This window comes from Varanus komodoensis, unplaced genomic scaffold (genome assembly GCF_004798865.1).
Source record: "Varanus komodoensis strain SLA01 unplaced genomic scaffold, ASM479886v1 scaffold7_1, whole genome shotgun sequence".
Taxonomy (NCBI): Eukaryota; Metazoa; Chordata; class Lepidosauria; order Squamata; family Varanidae; genus Varanus; species Varanus komodoensis.
Genome location: NW_025336479.1, coordinates 2253407 through 2273401, shown reverse-complemented (window position 1 = coordinate 2273401; position 19995 = coordinate 2253407). Strand labels below are relative to the sequence as shown.

General features: G+C 43.4%; 1 protein-coding gene across 3 annotated transcripts in view; it reads left to right on the top strand.

Annotated features, from left to right (window-relative positions):
* The first annotated feature begins 210 nt into the window (after window positions 1–210).
* FBF1 (Fas binding factor 1) overlaps window positions 211–19995 on the top strand; it is a 35196-nt gene continuing 15411 nt past the window's right edge. Inside the window, exons 1-16 of one of the 3 annotated variants that reach the window (XM_044453962.1) lie at window positions 211–277; window positions 1407–1505; window positions 4472–4499; window positions 5408–5449; window positions 6007–6094; window positions 6557–6617; window positions 7350–7400; window positions 7485–7620; window positions 8559–8639; window positions 11960–12073; window positions 14376–14511; window positions 15724–15857; window positions 16428–16527; window positions 16623–17060; window positions 17658–17735; window positions 18996–19093. In XM_044453962.1, coding sequence (XP_044309897.1) covers window positions 1503–1505; window positions 4472–4499; window positions 5408–5449; window positions 6007–6094; window positions 6557–6617; window positions 7350–7400; window positions 7485–7620; window positions 8559–8639; window positions 11960–12073; window positions 14376–14511; window positions 15724–15857; window positions 16428–16527; window positions 16623–17060; window positions 17658–17735; window positions 18996–19093 — 1588 coding nt within the window. In that variant the 5' untranslated portion in view covers window positions 211–277; window positions 1407–1502. Of the gene's footprint in view, window positions 278–1406; window positions 1506–4471; window positions 4500–5407; window positions 5450–6006; window positions 6095–6556; window positions 6618–7349; window positions 7401–7484; window positions 7621–8558; window positions 8640–11959; window positions 12074–14375; window positions 14512–15720; window positions 15858–16427; window positions 16528–16622; window positions 17061–17657; window positions 17736–18995; window positions 19094–19995 lie in introns of all 3 variants that reach the window. The other 2 variants (XM_044453961.1, XM_044453963.1) reach the window with 2 other exon arrangements.

The window sequence follows — 19995 nt, the reverse complement described above, 5'->3', positions numbered from 1 at the left end:
CAACTCCCAGGATAATTCAACAATTCACGAAGACCTATTAAAGCCCAACTGCTCTTGCAAACCATCGCCTTGACTTTCCACAGCAGTTACTTTCTCCGGGCACAACGTAGCACCCTACTGGACTTGGAGGCATCACTTCCGGTTTGGTAAGAGTCAGAAGCATGCCGGGATATGTAGTTCTATGTGCGCATAGTGGTGACAGATGTTCGGAAGAACAACAGTTCCCGAGATGCTTTGCGGCAGATCCTCCGCCTTGGATAGTGGCTAACCGCCGAGGGTGAGATCTGCTTCAATTGTTGCTTTTCATTTTAAAGGAGAGCAGGGGATGCAGTGCCTCGTCAACACTGGAGTCCACGGGATGCCCCTAATCAGACGGATGGGGTCGTGGGGAGGGGGGTTCCTTTGCTATGCAGTGGGCGTTGGCTGCTATGGTAACTAAGGGCGTGATCCTGTGCACGTTCAAGGCGGCAGCGCTGGCTGGGCAACGGTGGGAGCTGTAGGACTGATTCGTGCCTGAATGAGCCCGGGCTTCTGCCCTAAATTCCGTCCCTGTGAGCCACGTGGAGCTGATTGCTAAGCGGCCAAACTTACATGAGGAAGTGTATTTAAAACACCGTTCAAACGCCACAGGTTGCGCATGTTTACACGTGTAACTGGTCAGCATCATTTTGAGCGTGGAGGTAGCGCCAGGAGGCGAATGTAACCAGCGTTACTAGATTGTTTACCCGCATAGATAGTAGTACTATTGCCTAAATGCAAAATATTAGCGGACTTCTGTTTGGTATGTGCTTCCTTGCATGGGCCACAAGCATACCCAGTTTGGAGTTCAGTATGGCCTACCTCCTGCCCACTTGGTGATAGGTTTAGTTTGCAATTGTATTACATAAAGGGATTTTATCTTTTGTAATCATCTGCTTTCCTTTTCCACACCTCCCCACCAATGCATAGTAATTAGAGAAAGAATATTTAAGGTTACACTGCTATGCAGCGTGCCTTTTTAATATTCCCCATATGTGTTGAACTGTAAGTCCCATCATTCCTAGCCAGCATGGCCACTGCTCAAGAAGGCTGGAACTGCAGTCTAACACATCTGGAGGGCAAGTTGGGGATGACAGGCAGGCTGTAATCAACTTTCAAAGAGATTAATGGTGTTTATTTTATTAAAGAAATACTTTTTCAGAGAAGTAATGGAGTATGATGGCTAGTGTATTGTGTCTGGATATGGAAAACATATCCATACCAGCTGTGTGACTTGGACAACTCACAACTTAATTTTTTTCCTATATTGTGAGACTAAAACACAAATCCAAACTGCTAGATTCTGTATATCAGCCAATAAAATGTATTCTTAAGTGCTCAAAAATGCATTTCTGAAGCTAAATTAAGAATTTTTGCTTTTGCTTTAGTGTCCACTGTATTACCATCCTCAAATAAAGATGAACAATGTATAAGAGGATCCCAAGAGTAAGAGAGAGACAGAGTATGCAGTTGGAAGCCACAATATGGTAAGAAAGGCCCCATTATTAATTGATTTACAGGATTGTGGTCATAATGATGAAGGGCCTGCCCTATATTCCAGTCAGCCTAACCACAAAGAAAGTAAGAGTTCCATTTTTTATCAGTATTCACAAAAAAGGATGCACAGAAAATAAATAAATAAATAAATAAATAAATGTGCCTATTCCTGAGTTTAGGTATTCTGGAAGGGAATCTGAAGAATTAAGGCAGTTAATAGAGACAAAAGACAAAATTCTCTGTCTTATTGACACACTGAAAGTCAGTAAACCACCCACTTCAGATGATAACCATTCTAGAGTTCTCAAACACATGAGACATGAAATGGTTGACCTTCTTACCAAACTGTTTAACATTCCCTAAAATTAGCCCTTGTACCAGAGGATTGGACGATGACCAATGTAAAACCATTTTTTTAAAAAGGATCCAGGAAATTATAGGCCAATAAGCTGAAGAGCTGTTCTGGGCAAACTGCTCAAAAATCAGTATTAAAGATAGAATCAGTAAGCACAGAGGGATAAGTCCTGCTGGAAAAAAATCAACATGGCTTCTTCAAGAGGAAATCTTGTCTTACTAATCCACGGGAGTTCTTTGAAAGTGTCAATAAGCATGTAGACGGGGCAATCCAGTTGACATTGTTTACTTGGACTTCCAAAAGGCTTTTGACAAAGTCCCTCACCAAAGGCTCTGGAGCAAGCAAAGTAGTCATGGCATAAAAGTGTGGTGGGTGTCTCTTTATGGATCACTAAAGGGAATCGGATGGGTTTCCAAAGGGCTCTGGGTGATGTCCCAGTCATTATGATTGGCACTCCTGTCGAAACCCAGGTCCTCTATGGAATATGTAAGTGACCCAGGCAGTTGGCACAATCACACCGCAGCAGGCTGTGCCCATCTGCAGAGCCTGCATGGCTCCATGGTGTATAGCAGGATAGTGGGCACTGAAGTAAGTGGGTAAGCAGCTAGTGTGCAGGTGGAGGAAAACCTGAGCTGAACACAGGTTAGAGCTCATTATCACATCTACACCAGCATCGTGTCTTCTCAGTGCTGTCCAGTGGAGCTATTCTGAGTGGTTCATGGCTTTTTACATGTGGGCCCTAAGGAATATTAGGTAGAACCTGGGTGGCCCACTGTGATGGATTTGCACAGCACTTTGAGGACAAAGTTACTCACATTCAGTGTGAATAAGTCTTCACATTTAATGTAGTCCCTTTAACAGAGGTGTCCAGAGCACCATCTGATCCTATCCTAGTAAGTTTCGGTTATTGAGGCCTGATGATATGGACAAGCTGCTTGGGCGAGTTTAGCCTACCACTTCTATCCCCAACCCTTGTCCTTCATGGCTGTTCATCAAAGCCAAGGTGGGAATATGCTTTTGGGTCCAGGCAATTGTGAATGTATCTTTGAAGGAGGGACTGGTCCTGCCTTCATTAAAGAAGGTGGTGATCAGACCCCTCTGGAGAAGACAAGACTGGATTCAGATGATAACAGCTAGAGACTTCTGACCATTTTTTGGGCAAGGTGCTCAAGCAGTTGGTGGCTGGACATCTCCAAATGTTCTTGGAGGAAATGAACCTTCTGGATCCATTTCAGTCCAGTTTCAGGCCTGGTTTTGGGACTGAAGCTGCTTTGGTCACCCTGTGGGATGACCTATGCCAGGAGAAAGATAGGTAAAGGTATCAAAAGCTGCCAAGTGGTTCAGGCAAATCATCAGCCATGGTATCCTTCTGAATATTCAGTGCAGTATGGTGGCCATGGTTACAAATGTGCCTGCAGACTACTTTCTTGGTATCTGCCAGGTGTCCTGATTTTTATTTAATTTCTTATAAATTTTGAAAAATGAAAGGCAGCCTTCCAGTACCATCTTTATTTGGTTTCAAAAAATTGCCCCTATGTTTTGAGTACAGACCCCATCCTTTGTCTTATTCTTAGATTCTTGGCATTTTCTAAGTTCCTCTAATATGGCTTGTGGTAAAGTAGCATTTTGTTATCAGCCAGCCCTGTTGTGGCAGCTGTAATATGAATGGGGGAGCTCCTCAGTCTGGGCAGCGTTTTGTGAGAGCATTCACAAAACTTCTATCAAATTTCCAAATGTTCTATCCAAACTGATTGGCAACATTGAATAGCATAAACTCACAAATTAAAACTAGGTAACCATTTTCAGAGATATCTGGTTTGCTGTTAGGGAGAAATTAGCTTTCTGAATTTAATTAAATTCAAATGTTGGGCTCCTCTTCAATCTTTTTCTCTGCATTTGACTCCAGGTTGTCTCTTATCTGATGAGATCCCACACATTAATTAATGGAACTGGAATATGAACAGAACTGAATGTCTTTTTTTTTTCAGATCGTATGGCTTAGTGACTCACCATTTTTACTCTCCATTATATCTGGAGGAATAAAATAATATTTACATTTGGCTAAATCAACCAGAAATTATATATATATATTCTAGGCTTTATACAGCTATCTTGGTTTTACACTAACTTTTATTTATTAAGAATTAATTTTAAATTATTAAGTAATCAACTCAAGTTTTATATACCATAGAGAACCTATGGCTACCAGCCACTCTTTCCTAAAGTTTCTTATACATGTCTATATATGTATAACATATAACATATATAGAGAGAGAACTAGTATGGTACAGTGGTTAAGAGCATGGAACTGGAGCTCAGACAATCTGGGTTGCAGTCCCTGCTCAGCCAAGGAGCCAACTGGGTGATTTTGAGCCAGGCTCAGACTCTCAGCCCAGCCTACCTCACAGAGTTGCTGCTGTGGGATAAGATTGAGAGCAGGAAGAGGAGACTGATGTAAGCCACTTTGAATTCTATAAAAAAAGAAAAGAAAAAGGTAGGATATAAATCGAATAAATATATCCAGAGAGTTATTCCAGACTCAGCAAGTTTTTGCCTTTGCTTTCATTTTTGTAACAAAGTGTCTGTCCTTTTTTCCTATAGGCAGTGAAACCTAAGAAAGGACTAAAAAGTATGTGTACTTCTGTTCCTACTTTTTTTACGAGTAGATGCCAGTTGGGAGCCAGCCTCAGGAATGTATCTCTTAAGATCAGCTTTGGAGGATCTGCTTATATGCCTGCCAATAAGATATATCTAATAAAATGTATTTGCCCCAGGGTGCTATAGGGTTTCAGTTTGTTTATAGTTCTGAGTTGCTGTGCCTTTGAGCTGTTTTAATGTATATCGTTAAAAACCATTGATCTTCAATGCCAAAGTACTGTATCGTAGAAATGCTGTCTTCCTGAACTTGGCAACCTCCAACCATTTGGGATCGCATATATATTCTATCATTCTAACCATTGTGGTTAATGGATATACTTGTTGGGGGGGGGTGATGGGAATTGTGGACCAACAAATGTAGAGGGTGCCAAGTTGGCCAAGGCTGTAGCAATGCATGCTGTTCGTCTTATCTGTGTCCTTCTGCAGTATATATTGCATTGTGAAGGCCCTGGCTTTAAAGAGCCTAAGGAGGCAGAAGCAGAACGCAGGTAGCCTAACATGGCTCACTATAACTCATGGTTTACCAACTAGAAGGCCATATTCCCATCTTCCCTTCTCCACTTTTCCCTTCCCTTTTTGGCCTTCATCATACCCTAACCCTACACCAACCTGTCATTGGTGCTGGCCAGGTTCCATCTTAACCAGGGTTTATCAGCCGATTTCAGACCTTTGTTAAGCTGGGCAGCCTTGGTTAACAGGAAGTAAAGTTACATTGCAAAGTACTGATGAGGTATATTAAATTAATTGGTCAATATATTTCTCATCTCTGGAGTTCTTGTCATCTTGTGGCAGTCCCAGAGCTCTATTGTTATGGTGAGCCCTATGCCAAGTTTATGCTGGGCAGTCTTCAGAGGCTGTAAATCACTGTTTTTGTTCTAGGTTCCATTGATGATGTCCTCAGTGATCTCCTTGGTGATGAAGGTAAATAATAACAGAAACTGAGAAAGAGCTGCTAAATCCTGTCAGGGAGCACCCATTGAGTAATATCTTGAACTCCTACTCCACCTACTTCAGAGATTGATGAGGAACTACTGGAGAAAGGGCCACTTTTGTCATGGGGCCCCTGCTGTGGAATTCCTTCCCCTCGTAAAATTGCCTAGGGCAATCCCAATAATTCTTCTAGGTGCCAGGTTCAATCACATCACTCACCTTTACTTCCAACAGTGTACACTTCTGTTCTCACTGTTTCACTGTGCTTTTTGGTGGTTTGTTATATGTCTTTATATTGTACTGTTTAACACTAATTTTGTAATTTCTTTGAGTGGAAACATGGGGTGTACATTTTCCTAAATAAAAAGATTCTAATGTTGCCTTCTTTATGGCCTGTTAAGAGTTCAAACTTCTTATATTTCCTTGTTGTATGTTCAATTCCTTTGAGACTAGTAACATGAGGAGATCTTAAAAGTTGAAGTGGCATTATTAGAAGAAAGTATATAGCCTGCAGTTCAATCTGCCAAGTGTCTGCCTCTTTTTCCTAGATGATGTTCCCCTTAAATCTACAAAACCTGCTTCATTTGGTAGCAGTAGAGGGAGAGCTGGAGGAATCACCTCACAGAGTAACAAAAGGTAATTAGTGGCATTACTCATTGTTTCTCTCGTTATTTCCATCTATGAAATGATGGTAGTACAGTGGGAGCTTCTGGAGCAGTGATAGGGAATGTGTGGCTTTCCAGGTATTGTTGGATCTCAACTCCTATCATTCTTTTCTGTCAGCTGTGGTGGCTAGGGCTGATGGAAGTTGCAATCCAATAGTACTTGTATGGCCACATGCTCAACATTTTTGTTCTTGAACAACTTCTAATTATCCAGTTCCCACTCTGCTACCTTCTCTGTCTCAATTTGGCCTTCCAGTTTCAGCTGTTTTTCCCAAAATTCAGTGGCTGCTGAGGTGAATTTGGAGATTCCTTCTTAGCCAAAACACCTGAACAATTTTGATAGAGTTTTGATAAGGCCAGTGAAATGTTTTAGATGTGTGTTTTTTAATGTTTTACACATTGTAAGCTTCTTGTTGGTTGGTTGGTTTTTCAGGGGCCTTCTGGATGATAACTTCTTCAACAAAATGGCTCCTGAGGAAGGGGCAGACATAGAGGTGAGAATAAAGAATCCACATACATCCAGTGTACAACTGAAAAGCAGAAAACAGAGTTTTCCGGCAGTCTCCTCCTGTGTATGAAGATTTAGCATGGAAAGGGATACATATGTATAGCTCAGAAAAAGACAGCATTGTCCTTTGCTTCAAGTTGTAATATCAAAAAGTCCCAATAAAGAGTATTTTGACATGTTTGCACTGAGGCCCCATATTTATATTTTTTGGATTAATGATGTGCAGCAGTGGGAGTAGCTGCTTTCATTTTTCTTATTTATTGTTATTATTTATAGAAAGTTCTTATTTATAGAGAGTCAGTGTACAGATGCAGTGCCTGGGTTTGCATGGTACAACAACCCATCATGGGTGACAAGTTACGTAGGCTGTTGCATCACATGAACCTAGACCATTTCCTGCAAAGTAGCATGTCTGTGGGCAGCAAGCAACCCTCACAACCCAGAGCTTGTTTTAGAGGTTGGTACATCGTATTGCCCACATGCAGGCAACCATCCCAGTCAGGGGTACCAGGAAGTGAGTAATGAGCTGTTTGGGAAGAGCAGCAAAAACCCTTGGTGAAGCATCTGCCACTGGCTCAGTGTCCCCTGCTGTGCACCATGGGCTATTTGTACAACAACCAACTGCACTGTGGTATATTGCCAGGGTGGATTAGAATGGAGTGCAAATGCTTCTTTTAAGTAAAAATGTCTGATTTTTTCCAATTTATTTACTCAAAAGGATCCTGATATCTCAGATGTAGACCCAGATGCTCTTCTAGAGACCTTGAAGGTAAATGGGGAAAATAAATTGAGCTTACTGTATCCTGCTAAAGGTGAAAAAGTTCCTCTTCTCAATGTATTTTTCCATGCCAAGGATATGGATGACATGGAAGCAGATCTTCTGGGCATAAAGAAAGCAAGCTCTGGGCCTGTTCAGAGACCTGTGAAAAACATGGGGAAGACTGAGCCAGAAAGATCTGCCAAGAAAACAACGGTTGCTGCTGAGAAAGGTAAGGTGTTTTTTGTTCTGAGCAGCTTTTTTGAAGAGATTTTGGGAACTCAGTGTCTCAGGACTCAACCACGTATGTGCAATAGTTCTTTTTTCTATAATAAACAATTATAATGGAAATTCAGTTCCAGTGGAGTCAGCTGTGTTATCTCTGTGTGCCTCTGATAGGCACTTTACTTCTATTGGTTGGGAGTAATTCACAGTGACCAGAGTGAATTGGTGTGCTGAGTGTGAATTGGTGTGATGGGAAAACCTCAAGGCACACTGCTTTCAGCTGAGTGGAGAAAATGCAGGAAGGTTTATCGTTGTTGTTTCTTTGTTGTCAAATTCAGAGTATCTGAGGGGAGTTATGCTTATGGTTTATCTTGGGAAGTTTGTTTAACAAGCATGCAGCACAGACACGCAGCTTGGTCATGGTTAGAGTGTGCATTTGCTCCAGCAGGTGCTATCATCTGATGGCAGGGGCAAGCCTCCTCCCAGGCCCTGGATACTTACTGAGTCAGGACACTGAGAGGAAGGAAGAAGGATCCCTCTAGATTGGAACTATTGGTCACCCAGGTCCTGCAGCAGCTGGATGACCAGAGTATAAATCCGGCCGCCTCCTTCCCCAGTCCAGCAGGGAATGGTCTCTTGTAAAGTAACCTGCTCAAGTCTAACATGGGGTGCAGTACATTCTCTGGCTCTAAGAAAGAGCCTGTATTGTGTCCTTGGGCAGCCACTGGAAGAGATTTTATCCCAAAAGAATCATCCCTGAACAATGAATTCTTTAGAAAGTTGCATTCCACTTTCTTGCTACTGGGGATCCCTTTACGTGAGCCAATTATTTCTTTTAACTGGAAGCATTCAGCATTACAGTGACTAGGGAAAGATGTTTCCTTGTTACATAAGAACTGGATATTAGTGAATATACCTTTTAAAGAAATCAATCTATCCATACAGGAGAATCTGTAAGTAGAATAAATAAGGCTTTCAGCTCTACCCCCACCACCAGGCAGTTGAAACAGAAGTTCTCCTTTGAAGGTAAATATGATCTCTGGCATGGGACATAGTGGCATGTATATGAGAAAGACTAAAATTGTCTAGATTTCAACACAAAGATCTGGAGTGCAGGTGTGTGTAATAATTTTTTTCTTAAATCTAGATCTGAACAGAAATCTGCAGGTAAGGGTTAGGATGTGACCATACTGGATGTTGGTTGACTATCTAAGACTCAACTCTGAACTGGTATAGAGGTCATTTTAGCTGTTTGTATCCATCTGATGTAGAAACCATAAGGGATGGGTACAGAACAATATGCATCAGCAAATGGAGAATTACTGACATAATGACACTGATTTGCCAGGCAGAGGATAAAGATTTCTCTGGAGGGCTTGCCCAGTCCTATCTTCAAAAAGAGGAGAAAAGATGAGAGGGAACACTGTGAATATAATCTACCTTGACTTTAGCAAAGCTTTTGACATGGTGCCCCACGACATTCTGATAAGCAAAGCAGCAAAAAGTGGACTAGATAGAAACACTATTAGGTGGATCCAAAAGTGTCTGCTAAATCAAACACAAAGAGTGCTCATCAATGGTACCTTCTCAAACTGAAGGAAGGTAACTAGTGGGCTACAGCACAGTTCAGTTCTGGGCCCAGTGCTCTTCAACATCTTTATTAATGATTTAGATGAGTAAGCACAAGGAACAATAATCAAAGTTGCAGATGATACAAAACTGTGTGGAACAGCAAACACCCTACAAGATCCAAAAGGAAGATCCAGGCCCATCTTGATAAATTTGAACCCTTGTCTGAAAGCAACAGAATGAGATTCAATAGGGACAAGTGTCCAGTCTTCCACCTGGGAAAAAGAAACCAAATGCATCGAAACAAGATGAGGAATATGTGACTTGGCAGAACTGAAAAAGAAAAGGCCTTGAAGTTATTATGCACAACAAGCAAAATATGAGTCAACAATGCGATGAAGCTGCAAGAAGGGCAAATGCTATTTTGGGATGCATTAACAGAAATATTACTTCTAAATCATGAGAAGTAGTAGTTCCCCTATACTCCTCACTAGTCAGACCTCATCTGGGATACTGTGTCCAGTTCTGGGCATCAAGATTTAAGAAAAATGCAGAAAAATTAGAAAGGGTCCAGAGGAGGGCAGAAACAATGATCCAGGGTTTGGAAACTCTGCCCTGTGAGGAGCGACTGAGAGAACTGGGCATGTTCAGCCTTGAGGGGGGACATGGTATCCTTCTAGAAGTACTTTAAAGGCTGTCACAAAGAAGAAGGTTAATAGCTCTTCTTGTTGATACCAGAGTGTAGGACATGGAATAATCAAGTCAGGTTGCGACAACCCAGATTCAGGCTGGACACCAGGAAAAGCTTCCTCACTGCAAGCAATACAACAGTGGAACCAGCTGCCTAGAGAGTGTGTGGGCTCTCCCACACTACAGACATTCAAGGCGAAACCGGACAGTCATTGGAGTGGAATGATATAAATTGGTATCCAGCAACAGCAGGGGGTTGGCCCCTATGGCCTTCATAGGCCCTTCCTGTTTGTATCCCGCCCTTCATCAATGTTTCCAGAATGACTAAGAGTAGCATTTTAAAAAAATACAAATAAAATACAGGAAAAACCCAATAAAGAGCATAACAGAAGGATAAAATAACAGGACCAGGCTAAAAAAAGGTAACTGATGTTTAAAAGGTGTGGGGAAATAAAAAGGTATTTGCCTGGAACTGGTGACATCTTGGGACAGTCCCATGGTGGCCATACAGTCCTGAGCTGCTTCGGACCAAACAGCCTTGACATAAAAGCTGAAGTCTCCTAAGAAGGAATGGGGCCCTCAGCACCACTTCTGAGAGCATCTGCCTCAGCTCATGGAGAAAAACTGCTGAACAGTGGGGTGGTTGGCATATAATTGTCAGACTATTTCAAGCAGCCAAAACCAAGTGCAAACATGCAAGATTGGGGCTTGGCTAGTTAGGGAACCTAGTAAGGGAGACAGAGTCCTTATAAGCAGTGGGGCAGCCTTAACGGCCACGTTGCCTAAGGGGAACTCTCTTTGGAGCCACATGCTGGTGATGGGCAGAGTCACCCTACTGTTAAGACCCAAACACTCACAGCCACACACTCACATATTCTCAAGAATCTTAATAAATACTGAAAGAATGTGGGGCGGTGATTATTTTAAGAGAAAGAATTAGTTTGCAGGTGGGGTGATCCAGATCCTCATTCTCTCTCTCTCTCTTGCATGCACCCCATCCATCCATTTCCTCTATCATCCTTAGACCAAGGATCTGGATTCAAAATCCTGCTTATCCACAAAGCTTAACAGCTGTCATGAGGTGTGGCTCAGCTCCTGCATATTCCCAAGTTGCTTTTCCACAAGATTGTTCCATTTCTCTGACTTCATCCAGAGTGAAGTGTTGAGCCTTCTCTGACACCCCTTAGTGTTCCTCCTCTTTATACCCCTTTCGTCTCCACAGATGGAGTACTATGAAACCTAGTCCTTTTGCCATCCTCCTGCTTTTCAGCTAACTGAATTTCTGCCTCTGCTGTCTCCTAGCAACTGGCATCACCTCCTCAAGGGGAGAGACCACTATGTCAGACTGCCCAGTTCCCGACTCCACCTTCTGTTCTGGTATTGGTAGACTGGGGCTCTCATCAGCCCTGCCTGGCAACTCCACCCCTTGTGCTATCTCCCTGTTCCCATGAGCTGTCAGGCCATCACCTCTCTCATCCTGGACTGACAACTCCTCCAGACATTCCTTGACCTTGGTCTGATACTGGGGCTTGTTGAGATTCCTCAACCATTTCATCTTCACAGTCAGAGTTTGCAGAGCCTCCAAAACCATACAGCTTGCGCATTCTGGCACCTTATCCCAGTGCCCACACACGGCAATAGCTAACCTCGGACTGTTCTAACTATGGTGACCTCGGAAACCTCATTGTTTTGTTGGGAAGATAAATGGAGGCAGGGTGGACATTTCCTTAAAAATAGGATAAACATGTAATATATAAAATGTTTAAAAATCAAAATGACTGACAAAGAAGCAAGACAATTACCTTTGCATTATGCTAAAAGTGGTGCCTTGGAAACATGCATAGCCTTGAGTCAGTGGAGTTTCTTGGGTTATGTAATAGTATCCTAAGATTATAGGGCAGTCTTCAGACATCATGAAGGTAGTGGGGTTTGAATGAGGGAACTACTAGGTTGATATCCTGACTATAATAACAAGTTTTTTTTAAATCCTGTTTCTTAACATAAGCTCCTGATATACTCTTTGTTTTGAAATGCTTGTCTAGTCTCATAATTATCCTTCATTTTCTACATGTCTCTTTTCTTTTGAGATATGAATGACCCTTTGGATGGCCTTTTGTCTGATGAACAAGACAGCACAGAGAAGAAAGTACATTCCTCTGCCACCAAAAATACTCCAGAAACTGGAAACTCTAAAGAGAAAGGTCAGTAAAGAGATCAAAATTGCATCCTTTCAGCCTTGTTTGGAATCTGTGAAATAATTAAAATGTATCAAAGATCCTGGAATTGGCAGTTGAGCACCATGCCAATTAGCAGCCATTGATCACATTATGCTCCATAAATTTGTCTAATCTGCTTTTAAAGTTGTCTAAATTGGAAGCCATCACTATAGCTTTGCTTCTGAATTCTAGCTTTCAACTGTACGCTGCATGAAGAAGTACTTCCCTGTGTCTGTCCTAGAGGTGCCATCAGTCAGTTTATTGGAACTGAGATCAGATGTTATGTCTGAAGAAGAAAAAAAAAAGTCTATTTCAGTCCTTCTCCCCACCTCCAGTTTTTGTTGCTAATGCAGCTCTTTCTTGCCCCACCTGCAGATTAGGAAATCTTCTGTGTTCTCAAAGCCCTAGCACAAGTTTTGATTCCAACTTCCACAGAAGTTTTTCCAACTTGTTAGCTTTCAGTAGGGAAAAGGGGTAATGGTATCACTTGACACAAGATCTAAATACAAGCTCTCTGCTCAGCCAAAAAGCAGTGTGCCATGGAAAGATTAATCTCTCCACATCTGGTGAGGATGTGAGACAGCATTGGGAGTCAAATTAATAGGGCTCTTCTGTAGTAGAGTATTTATCAGGCTAGTTTTAGAAAGTGTGAGCACAGTCAAGAGCATTCTAAATAAGACAAGATTAGAAACTGTGGGTTCTATCCAACTTTGTTCTGTTCAAGTGCTAAAGGCATAATCCTAGGCAAGTTTAGACAGAAGGTGGGGAGGGTGCTGTAGACCCATTTTCTGTTAAAACGTGCTTAGGCTTGTGCCCTGAATGTTCGTCACTGTTTGAATTGTGATATCAATCGAGAGAGCCAGTGTGGTGTAGTGGTTAAGAGTGTGGGACTGGGACTCAGGCGATCTGGGTTGTAGTCCCTGCTCAGCTGTGGAGCCAACTGGGTGATTTTGGGCTAGTCACAGACTCTCAGCCCAGCCTACCTCACAGGGTTGCTGCTGTGGGATAAGACTGAGAGCAGGAGGAAGAGAATGGTGTAAGCCACTTTGAGTTTGTTATAAGAAGAAAGTGGGATAGTAAATAAATAGATAAAATCCTCCAAACTAGCCTAGGGATTGAAATAGCTTAATTGTGCAGATTTCATGTGGATCCTTGGCTGTTGTGTTTTAAGATTGTTCTTACGTAGTTTTTAATTTTTTGTATGCTTGCTGTCAACCGTCATGAGAGCAGAGCAAGAATCATGCCAAAATAAATAAAAGATCTAATGTCCCACCCTGTATCTAGTAGGTTGTAGTGGGAGAGGCTTGTCACGTGGACATTCAGCCATTAGCTTCAAATCTTATCCAAAATCAGTCAGCCGTACAATTTGATGCTTATCACAACTGTAAAGTTCACTCTGTGCATATTCTGCTATGGAACAGCAGTCTGCTGGAACAAGGGATCCTTTCACACTCGCACCTTTTGGCAGCATTGAGGCAATGTTCTTCAGCAATTAGTGGAAGTAGAAATAAAAGAATATCATTTTCATTGTATTATTAATTATAGAGTTAATATTATTAATGTAGTGCTACATACCATACTCACTGTCCTTTTTCATGACTATGATCCTGTTTAGCAAAGGTCCCTAGCAATATTTAGTGCTATCATGCAATAGGAACAAAGAATTTAAAAAGAATAAAAGGAAACCAGGAAATAAAAGTATCTAGAAGGAACAGATCCTTCCTTCTGCTTAATGAAGCAACTGATCATTACCAATCCCTCACCTGTGCTGAACAGGAAATAATAAAACAAGCCTGACCTTCAAAGAAGGAGTTTTAAATTAAAGGCATAAATTTTCAGCTATGTTTTTCCCATCCATGCTAGAAAGCCTGGTGCTGCAATTGTATTTTTTACTTAGTTAGATGAAACACCACTGGAGGTGGAGTTTGAAAAAATACAGGCAAACAAGACAGAAAACCCTCAGATGCAACTGTTTGGCAATGATAGTATTAACAAATGATGGCAATAAAGTCATGCATAAAAGACAATCATTCCAGAGAAAATTGCCAGCGTGGATGTAAAAAAGAACAAGCCACACCACAACACTCAGCTTGGAAATGACTAGCTAGTTGATATAAAATGCTTTAACAGAGAAGACTTATTAGTTAGTGTACTTGAAGCATTTTCTGAAGGGCGTAACAGACTCATAAGACTTGAGTCTTGACTCATAAGACTAATGCTGTGAAATTAGAATATTGCTATCACAAAGCCTTGCAACTGGATTTATTGGGAACTTTTCTGTCTGCAGCTCCTCACCACACCATTGCCCCTGATCAAAAAAGGGGGGAGTTAACATTTGAGGTTGATGGGGATGATCTCATGGATGCTCTGGGGTTTGGTGAGAACTTGAAGGCAGAAGTAAAATCGGACAAAAAGGGTGAAGGGTAAGTGATTTCATCTCACTGAAATGCAGGGAGTTATGTGCCTCTTTCAGCTGGAGAGGGAATAAATTGTAGTTTTGGATATGCAAAGCAGAAGAGACTTATTGCATTTGGGATAAACTAAGATCAATAGAGGCATGTTACAGTTTGCACTGAACCCGCTGGTTTGGTCGCAGTACTTTATAGCAGGGTTGGGCAACTTAGAGTGTTGGGCATTCCTGCCTTATTCCTATATATTAGGCTGGAAAACTGGTGGCCCTGCAGATATTTTTCCATCAGTCCTTGCCAGCATAGCCAATGGTGAGGGATTATGGGATCATTGGCCAAAACAACTGGAATATTACAAACTTCCCACTTCAATATATAGAGCAGGGCAGGAAACATTCTAACTTGGAGAAACTGGATCTCCCTGAACAACCTGTTCCAGATTCCATCATCCTCAGCAATGATGGCACTACTAGCCTTAGAGCTAAGCAAGGGTGAGGTCCTCTAAGTTACTGTGAGATCACAACACCCAGCATCCTTGAGCATGAGCCACATTGGCTTGAGATGATGGGAGTTGGAGGCAAGTAATATCTTGGGGGAAGAAAGCAGGACATTCTTGGGCCAAAATGCATGGTGCCCTAAATCCAGTCAGTTTCAGCAAGGGCAAAATTGTTATGGCCAGTTTCCATTTTCCTTCTATCCTGCACATGTACAGCTAGAGATAGATGTATGTCCACCTTTTCTGAAGCTGGTTGGTTTAGAAAGCCAAGGCATTATACATTTGTGTCAATTTCCCCTCTATTCTGAGCATGATGGGTCACCCAAGAACCAGTATAGTTGCTTCAAGGGCCATGCAAAAGCCTATTTGCAGGCCTAGCACCGCCTGCAGATTGCATTTCACCTATAGAGCTGCTAAAACGTTTTTCTGCTTATTTCTGGAAATAGTAAGCTAATGTTCAAGATTCCAAGCAGAAACAACCTGTATTTAGTTTCTCATCAGCCATGGAGGCTAGAGATGAAATCAGGATGCTGAAGAAGCCACAATCTGCAGTTCCCAGATTCTCTAATGTATGAAGTGCATCGGTTGAAGGTGCTGATTCGCTGTAGATCATCCTTGGCAACAGCTGTTCCGGGGGTGGGTGCAGGCTCTGGTGGGTTCTGGAAATTCACCTCTGGGCCTTCTAAAGTTGTCTAGCCTCAGTGCCGAATTGGTATTTTTTTTTTTAGCAGGGAGGAGCCTCGTCCTGCCCGATCTATGCTCGATGAATTGCTGGGAAGAGGAACAGCAAAAAAACTCCTGGAGCGACCGAACACAGGGGAACCCAAGGAGTTTAAGCTGGATAAGAAATATCAGAAGCAGGCAGGCAAGTGCAATAGGGAGCACTGATCCCGTCATGATCCTATTCCGGGAGTCTCTTTGGCCTACCTTTCATCCTTCCGAGATGGCACAGCAGCACTGAGGGAGTATTTGATGCTTATAAGGACACACATGGCATATTCTGATATGCTTGGTTATGTTTTTTCCTTATGCACTAAGTGTCCTATATATAAGACATGTAACTCTGTTGCTACAACAAGCATATTGAAATTTTTCTCCCTAATCCAGCCTGCCAAGGGATCCTGGTTTCCTTCCCTTAAACCATTACATAGGGTTAGGGTTAGGAAAAGAGTTTTTTTCTAAACCAGCCTCCCCAGTCTGTGACAGCTATGTTGTTCCACTATGCTTTCATTTCATCTCCTCAGTTCTTTAAGAAAGGCAGACTAGTATCCCCTGGTATTTGCTTAGCGTTGGATCCAATAATCCCACCCACGTCTCAGAGCTGCTTGTCTTCTCTGACTTCTCATTGGAGTCTCGGAAGCCTGTAATGAAAGCACGTGTGCGCTCGAGTGCTCATTTCCTCAGCTTGGCTGTCGTGGCTGTTACTCATATACAGATAAGGAAGACCCTCTTGGAGAAGAGTTCACTTTTGGGGTCTACCAACCCACCATGGCTTCAACTCCAGAAGGACGGCAGTCAAGACGGCAGTCTGTCAGGTAAAGACACCTGTGCTAGCCACAAATGCGTTTTGTTCCTCCCACAGGCAACATGTGAAATCTTAGCACTCCTCATTCTTTGTTTCCTGTTGCAGGTTTTCTTCAGAAAACCTCAGTGAACTGAAAGCAGATCAGAGGTCCAAGGTGTCCACCCCAGCATCTGGCAGCCCCATACGCAGCAAGGCTGGAGCTGATTGGCTGGGTCTGAAGGATGAAGATTTTGACTCGCTCCCACCTTCTCCACTAAAGGAATCCAGTAAGACCAGTGTAAGAGGGGCTACACTAGAAGTGCCACTTGGCCCTTCTGATGCTGAGCATCCTGCACCTACCAGCCAGCTCCCTTCTAGATCCAAGCCAGCTACTGAGGAAGCAGCACTGAAGCCTGAGCCTAGTGAGGAGGATGGTGACAGCTGGCTGAGTAATGTCTTATCGCAGAAGAAAACTCGAGTGCAAGAGAAAGGGAAGGAGAAGAGACCTGGGCCCTCAGACCCTTGGATGCAGGGCGAGGAGGTGGCTCCAGTTGCTCTCACCACGTAAGACCAGAGGGTTCTCCATTTTTGCTGGTAACATTTTTCAGATTTTGCAAATCTTTCAGACCCTCACTTCTGACAGCCAGGGTATGCCAGTCCCCTTATGTGTTTTCATTTATTTAGATATTGTATTTATATCCCACCTTTCTTCCATTGTGGAACGCAAGGTGGCTACATGTGGTTCCCAGGTGGTCTCCCCTTCAAGCTCAGGCCAGCCAGCCCCTGACCTGCTTAGCTGCAACATGGTGGATGTCCTGTGTGCCTTCAGACCATGCTCTGGCTTTGTAGGAAAAAGGCGGGGGGGGGGGGGGGGAGGGAGGGAGGGAGGGAGGGAGGGAGGGGGAGAGAGAGAGAGAGAGAGAGAATAAAAAATGTGTTCCATGTACGGGATGTGTATAAACATGAAAAATCTCTGTAGGCACCTGAGTCACAGCATGCTTGAAAAGCAGCCATCCATGCTGCATACCTCATAGCAGTACACATTGTCTGCAGTACATTCATAGGCTGATGTTGTGAGCTGGGGGCACGATCTTTTAATTAACTATTGCAATACAACGGTTTTGCTTAACTGTGTGTGTGTGTGTGTTTTTTTTAATTCAGCCAACCTGCTACCTCTGCAGAAAGACATCAGCAGTCGGTCGTCACAATAGATAGACCTGCCAGGCTGGAGGAACCTGAGTAAGAACTTGCTTGTGGGCATCTTATGGACATTTGAGGGAAAATGGGATGCTGGACTAGTGAGACATCTGGCCTGATCCAGCAAGGCTCCTAAATCTTTCTGGTTATTGATGTGTTGCTCTTTTTTCTTGTTGTATAGTAGGGGTGGGCATCTTTGGGAAGTCCAGGGAGTAATGCAGACATGTCTCCTTGTGGTTTGCACTGAGCGGAGCACCACTCTGTGGTGCTTGTTTGTTCCTAAGCTAAATGTGACCCTTTCTGTGGTCTGTAGAGCCAAGAGCGCCAGTTCTCTGTTTTTCTGCTGGGGGGCAGGGGAATGCAATTCTCGCTGCTGCCAGATTCACTGGTGGGTCTCCACACAGGCCACACGTCATCATCTGCCCTCTCCTGTTCTGTAGGAATGCATGAGCAGCTGTGTGGGAGCAGAAGGGATGCTTCCAAAGAACATCTGAAGGGGCAGGAGAACTGGGGGATTCTAAGCCAAATGATAAGTAAGGCTTAGACACAAGAAAGTAGAGTCTAGAAAAACATTGGGATATACCTCTGTGTAAGCCTTGTTAAGATTGCCCCTGTGTGAAATAGATTACTTAATGCAGAATAAAATACAGGCATTAGCACAGAGTTGGAAGCATATTCTTGTACACTTAGTGCTCTAAAGCAAGGTGAGGGGGACATAGAACATAGAAACAGAGCGAGTCAGAAGGGGTCTCTGGGGCCATCTAGTCAGACGCCCCCGGCTCCAGCTGGGGGAAATTGGCTCATCTTTTTTAACCACTTGCATTAGATGAACAAGACAGGATAAAGGGTCCCCCATCTAGATGGGCAGAGCAATCCTACCAGGGGAGGGGGAAGCCATGCTGGAGGGACTGTCAGGGAAAGCAAGAAGCAAACTACCCAGAACTGGTATACTTTTTCCACTGTTTTGGGCAGCACAACAAAGAAGCAAGTGAGCTTAGATCCAACTCCTTCCCTGGCATTTCTTCTTTTCACCTTACCACATTCAAAGCACTGTTGGCAGAGCAGCAAAGGCAGCAGAGATGCCTGTGCCTGCCTCTCTGCACACAGGTAGAAGGGGAGATTGCCTCTGTCCTGTGGCCCCCAGGTGGTTCCATAGAATTCTGGCCTAAATGATTTTTGTTACATGCCCTGAAGTGTCCTTCATCTGGATTGTGGTTTGCACTCTTTCCAGAATAAAAAAATCTATTAATTAAATGGATGCCCATTTAATTCTGACTCTGTCTATTTCTCTGTTTCCTACAGGTCTTCCATGCCTTGGTTAAAGTCTCAGGAAAAGGCCACTCCAGCTTTTCCTGTCGATCCCAGGAAAGGGACTCCCTTTGGAGACACAAACACCACAGGTAAGAACCAAACTCCAGCTGAACTGCCCCAGGAGTGAATATTCCCCCAAGACCTTCATCACAGATTACTTTGGTACCCTCTAACTCAGGGATCTACCACACTGCCTGCAAGGCTAGGCTGAAGAACTGGCCGAGCTGTTTCCTCCTTCTGTAAGTGCATAAAGTGATTCATCCTATCACTTGCCTGAATGGAGGTGAAGGCCTGGATGGAGGTGAAATTGGTCCTCAACCAAAGACTGTTGGATTAACCAGTTTCTTGGTGGGAGAATGACACTGGCACAGCCTTCCAGTCATATCTTGACAGGGGGTTTTTCCTCTTCCTAGTAGAGCTAATGATTAAATTGTTCCATTGGTTTTTATCTGGGGGTGGGGAAGAAAGAGGAGTCAGATGGGTGGAAGAAAGTAGGAAGGAAGCAAGGAAACCAATCACAGAAAGCGGTAATGAGGAGCTGGGCGTAATGAATAAGGAGTGTGAGGCAGAAGGGGAAGAGGAAAGGAGAGCAGGCAAGCAGGCTGGCAGGAAGAAAGGACCAGAATAAGAGGAGGAGAAATTGGGAGAAGAATGAGCTACAGAGGGAAAGAGGAGCCAGAGAGAAGGAAGCAAGCGGGGGAGAGAGAAATAAAGAAGTATCAGTGGGAAGAAGAGGAGAGAGAGAGGAGCTAGAGAGACAGATGGGAGGGAGAAAAGAAAGATGGGAAAGAGGAAGGGGGGGTAAAGAGGAACTTGTGGGGAGGGGGGGAGGGGGACAGAGGGAGGGAGGAAAGAGCCAGAGAGGCAGATAGAATGAAGGAAGGAGGACCAAAAGGAGAAGTAAAAAGGAGCTTGAGGAGAGAGGGTGCAAACTAGAGAGCAAGAATTAAGAAGGAAAATGAGCCAGAGGATAAGATGGAAGGAAGGAAAG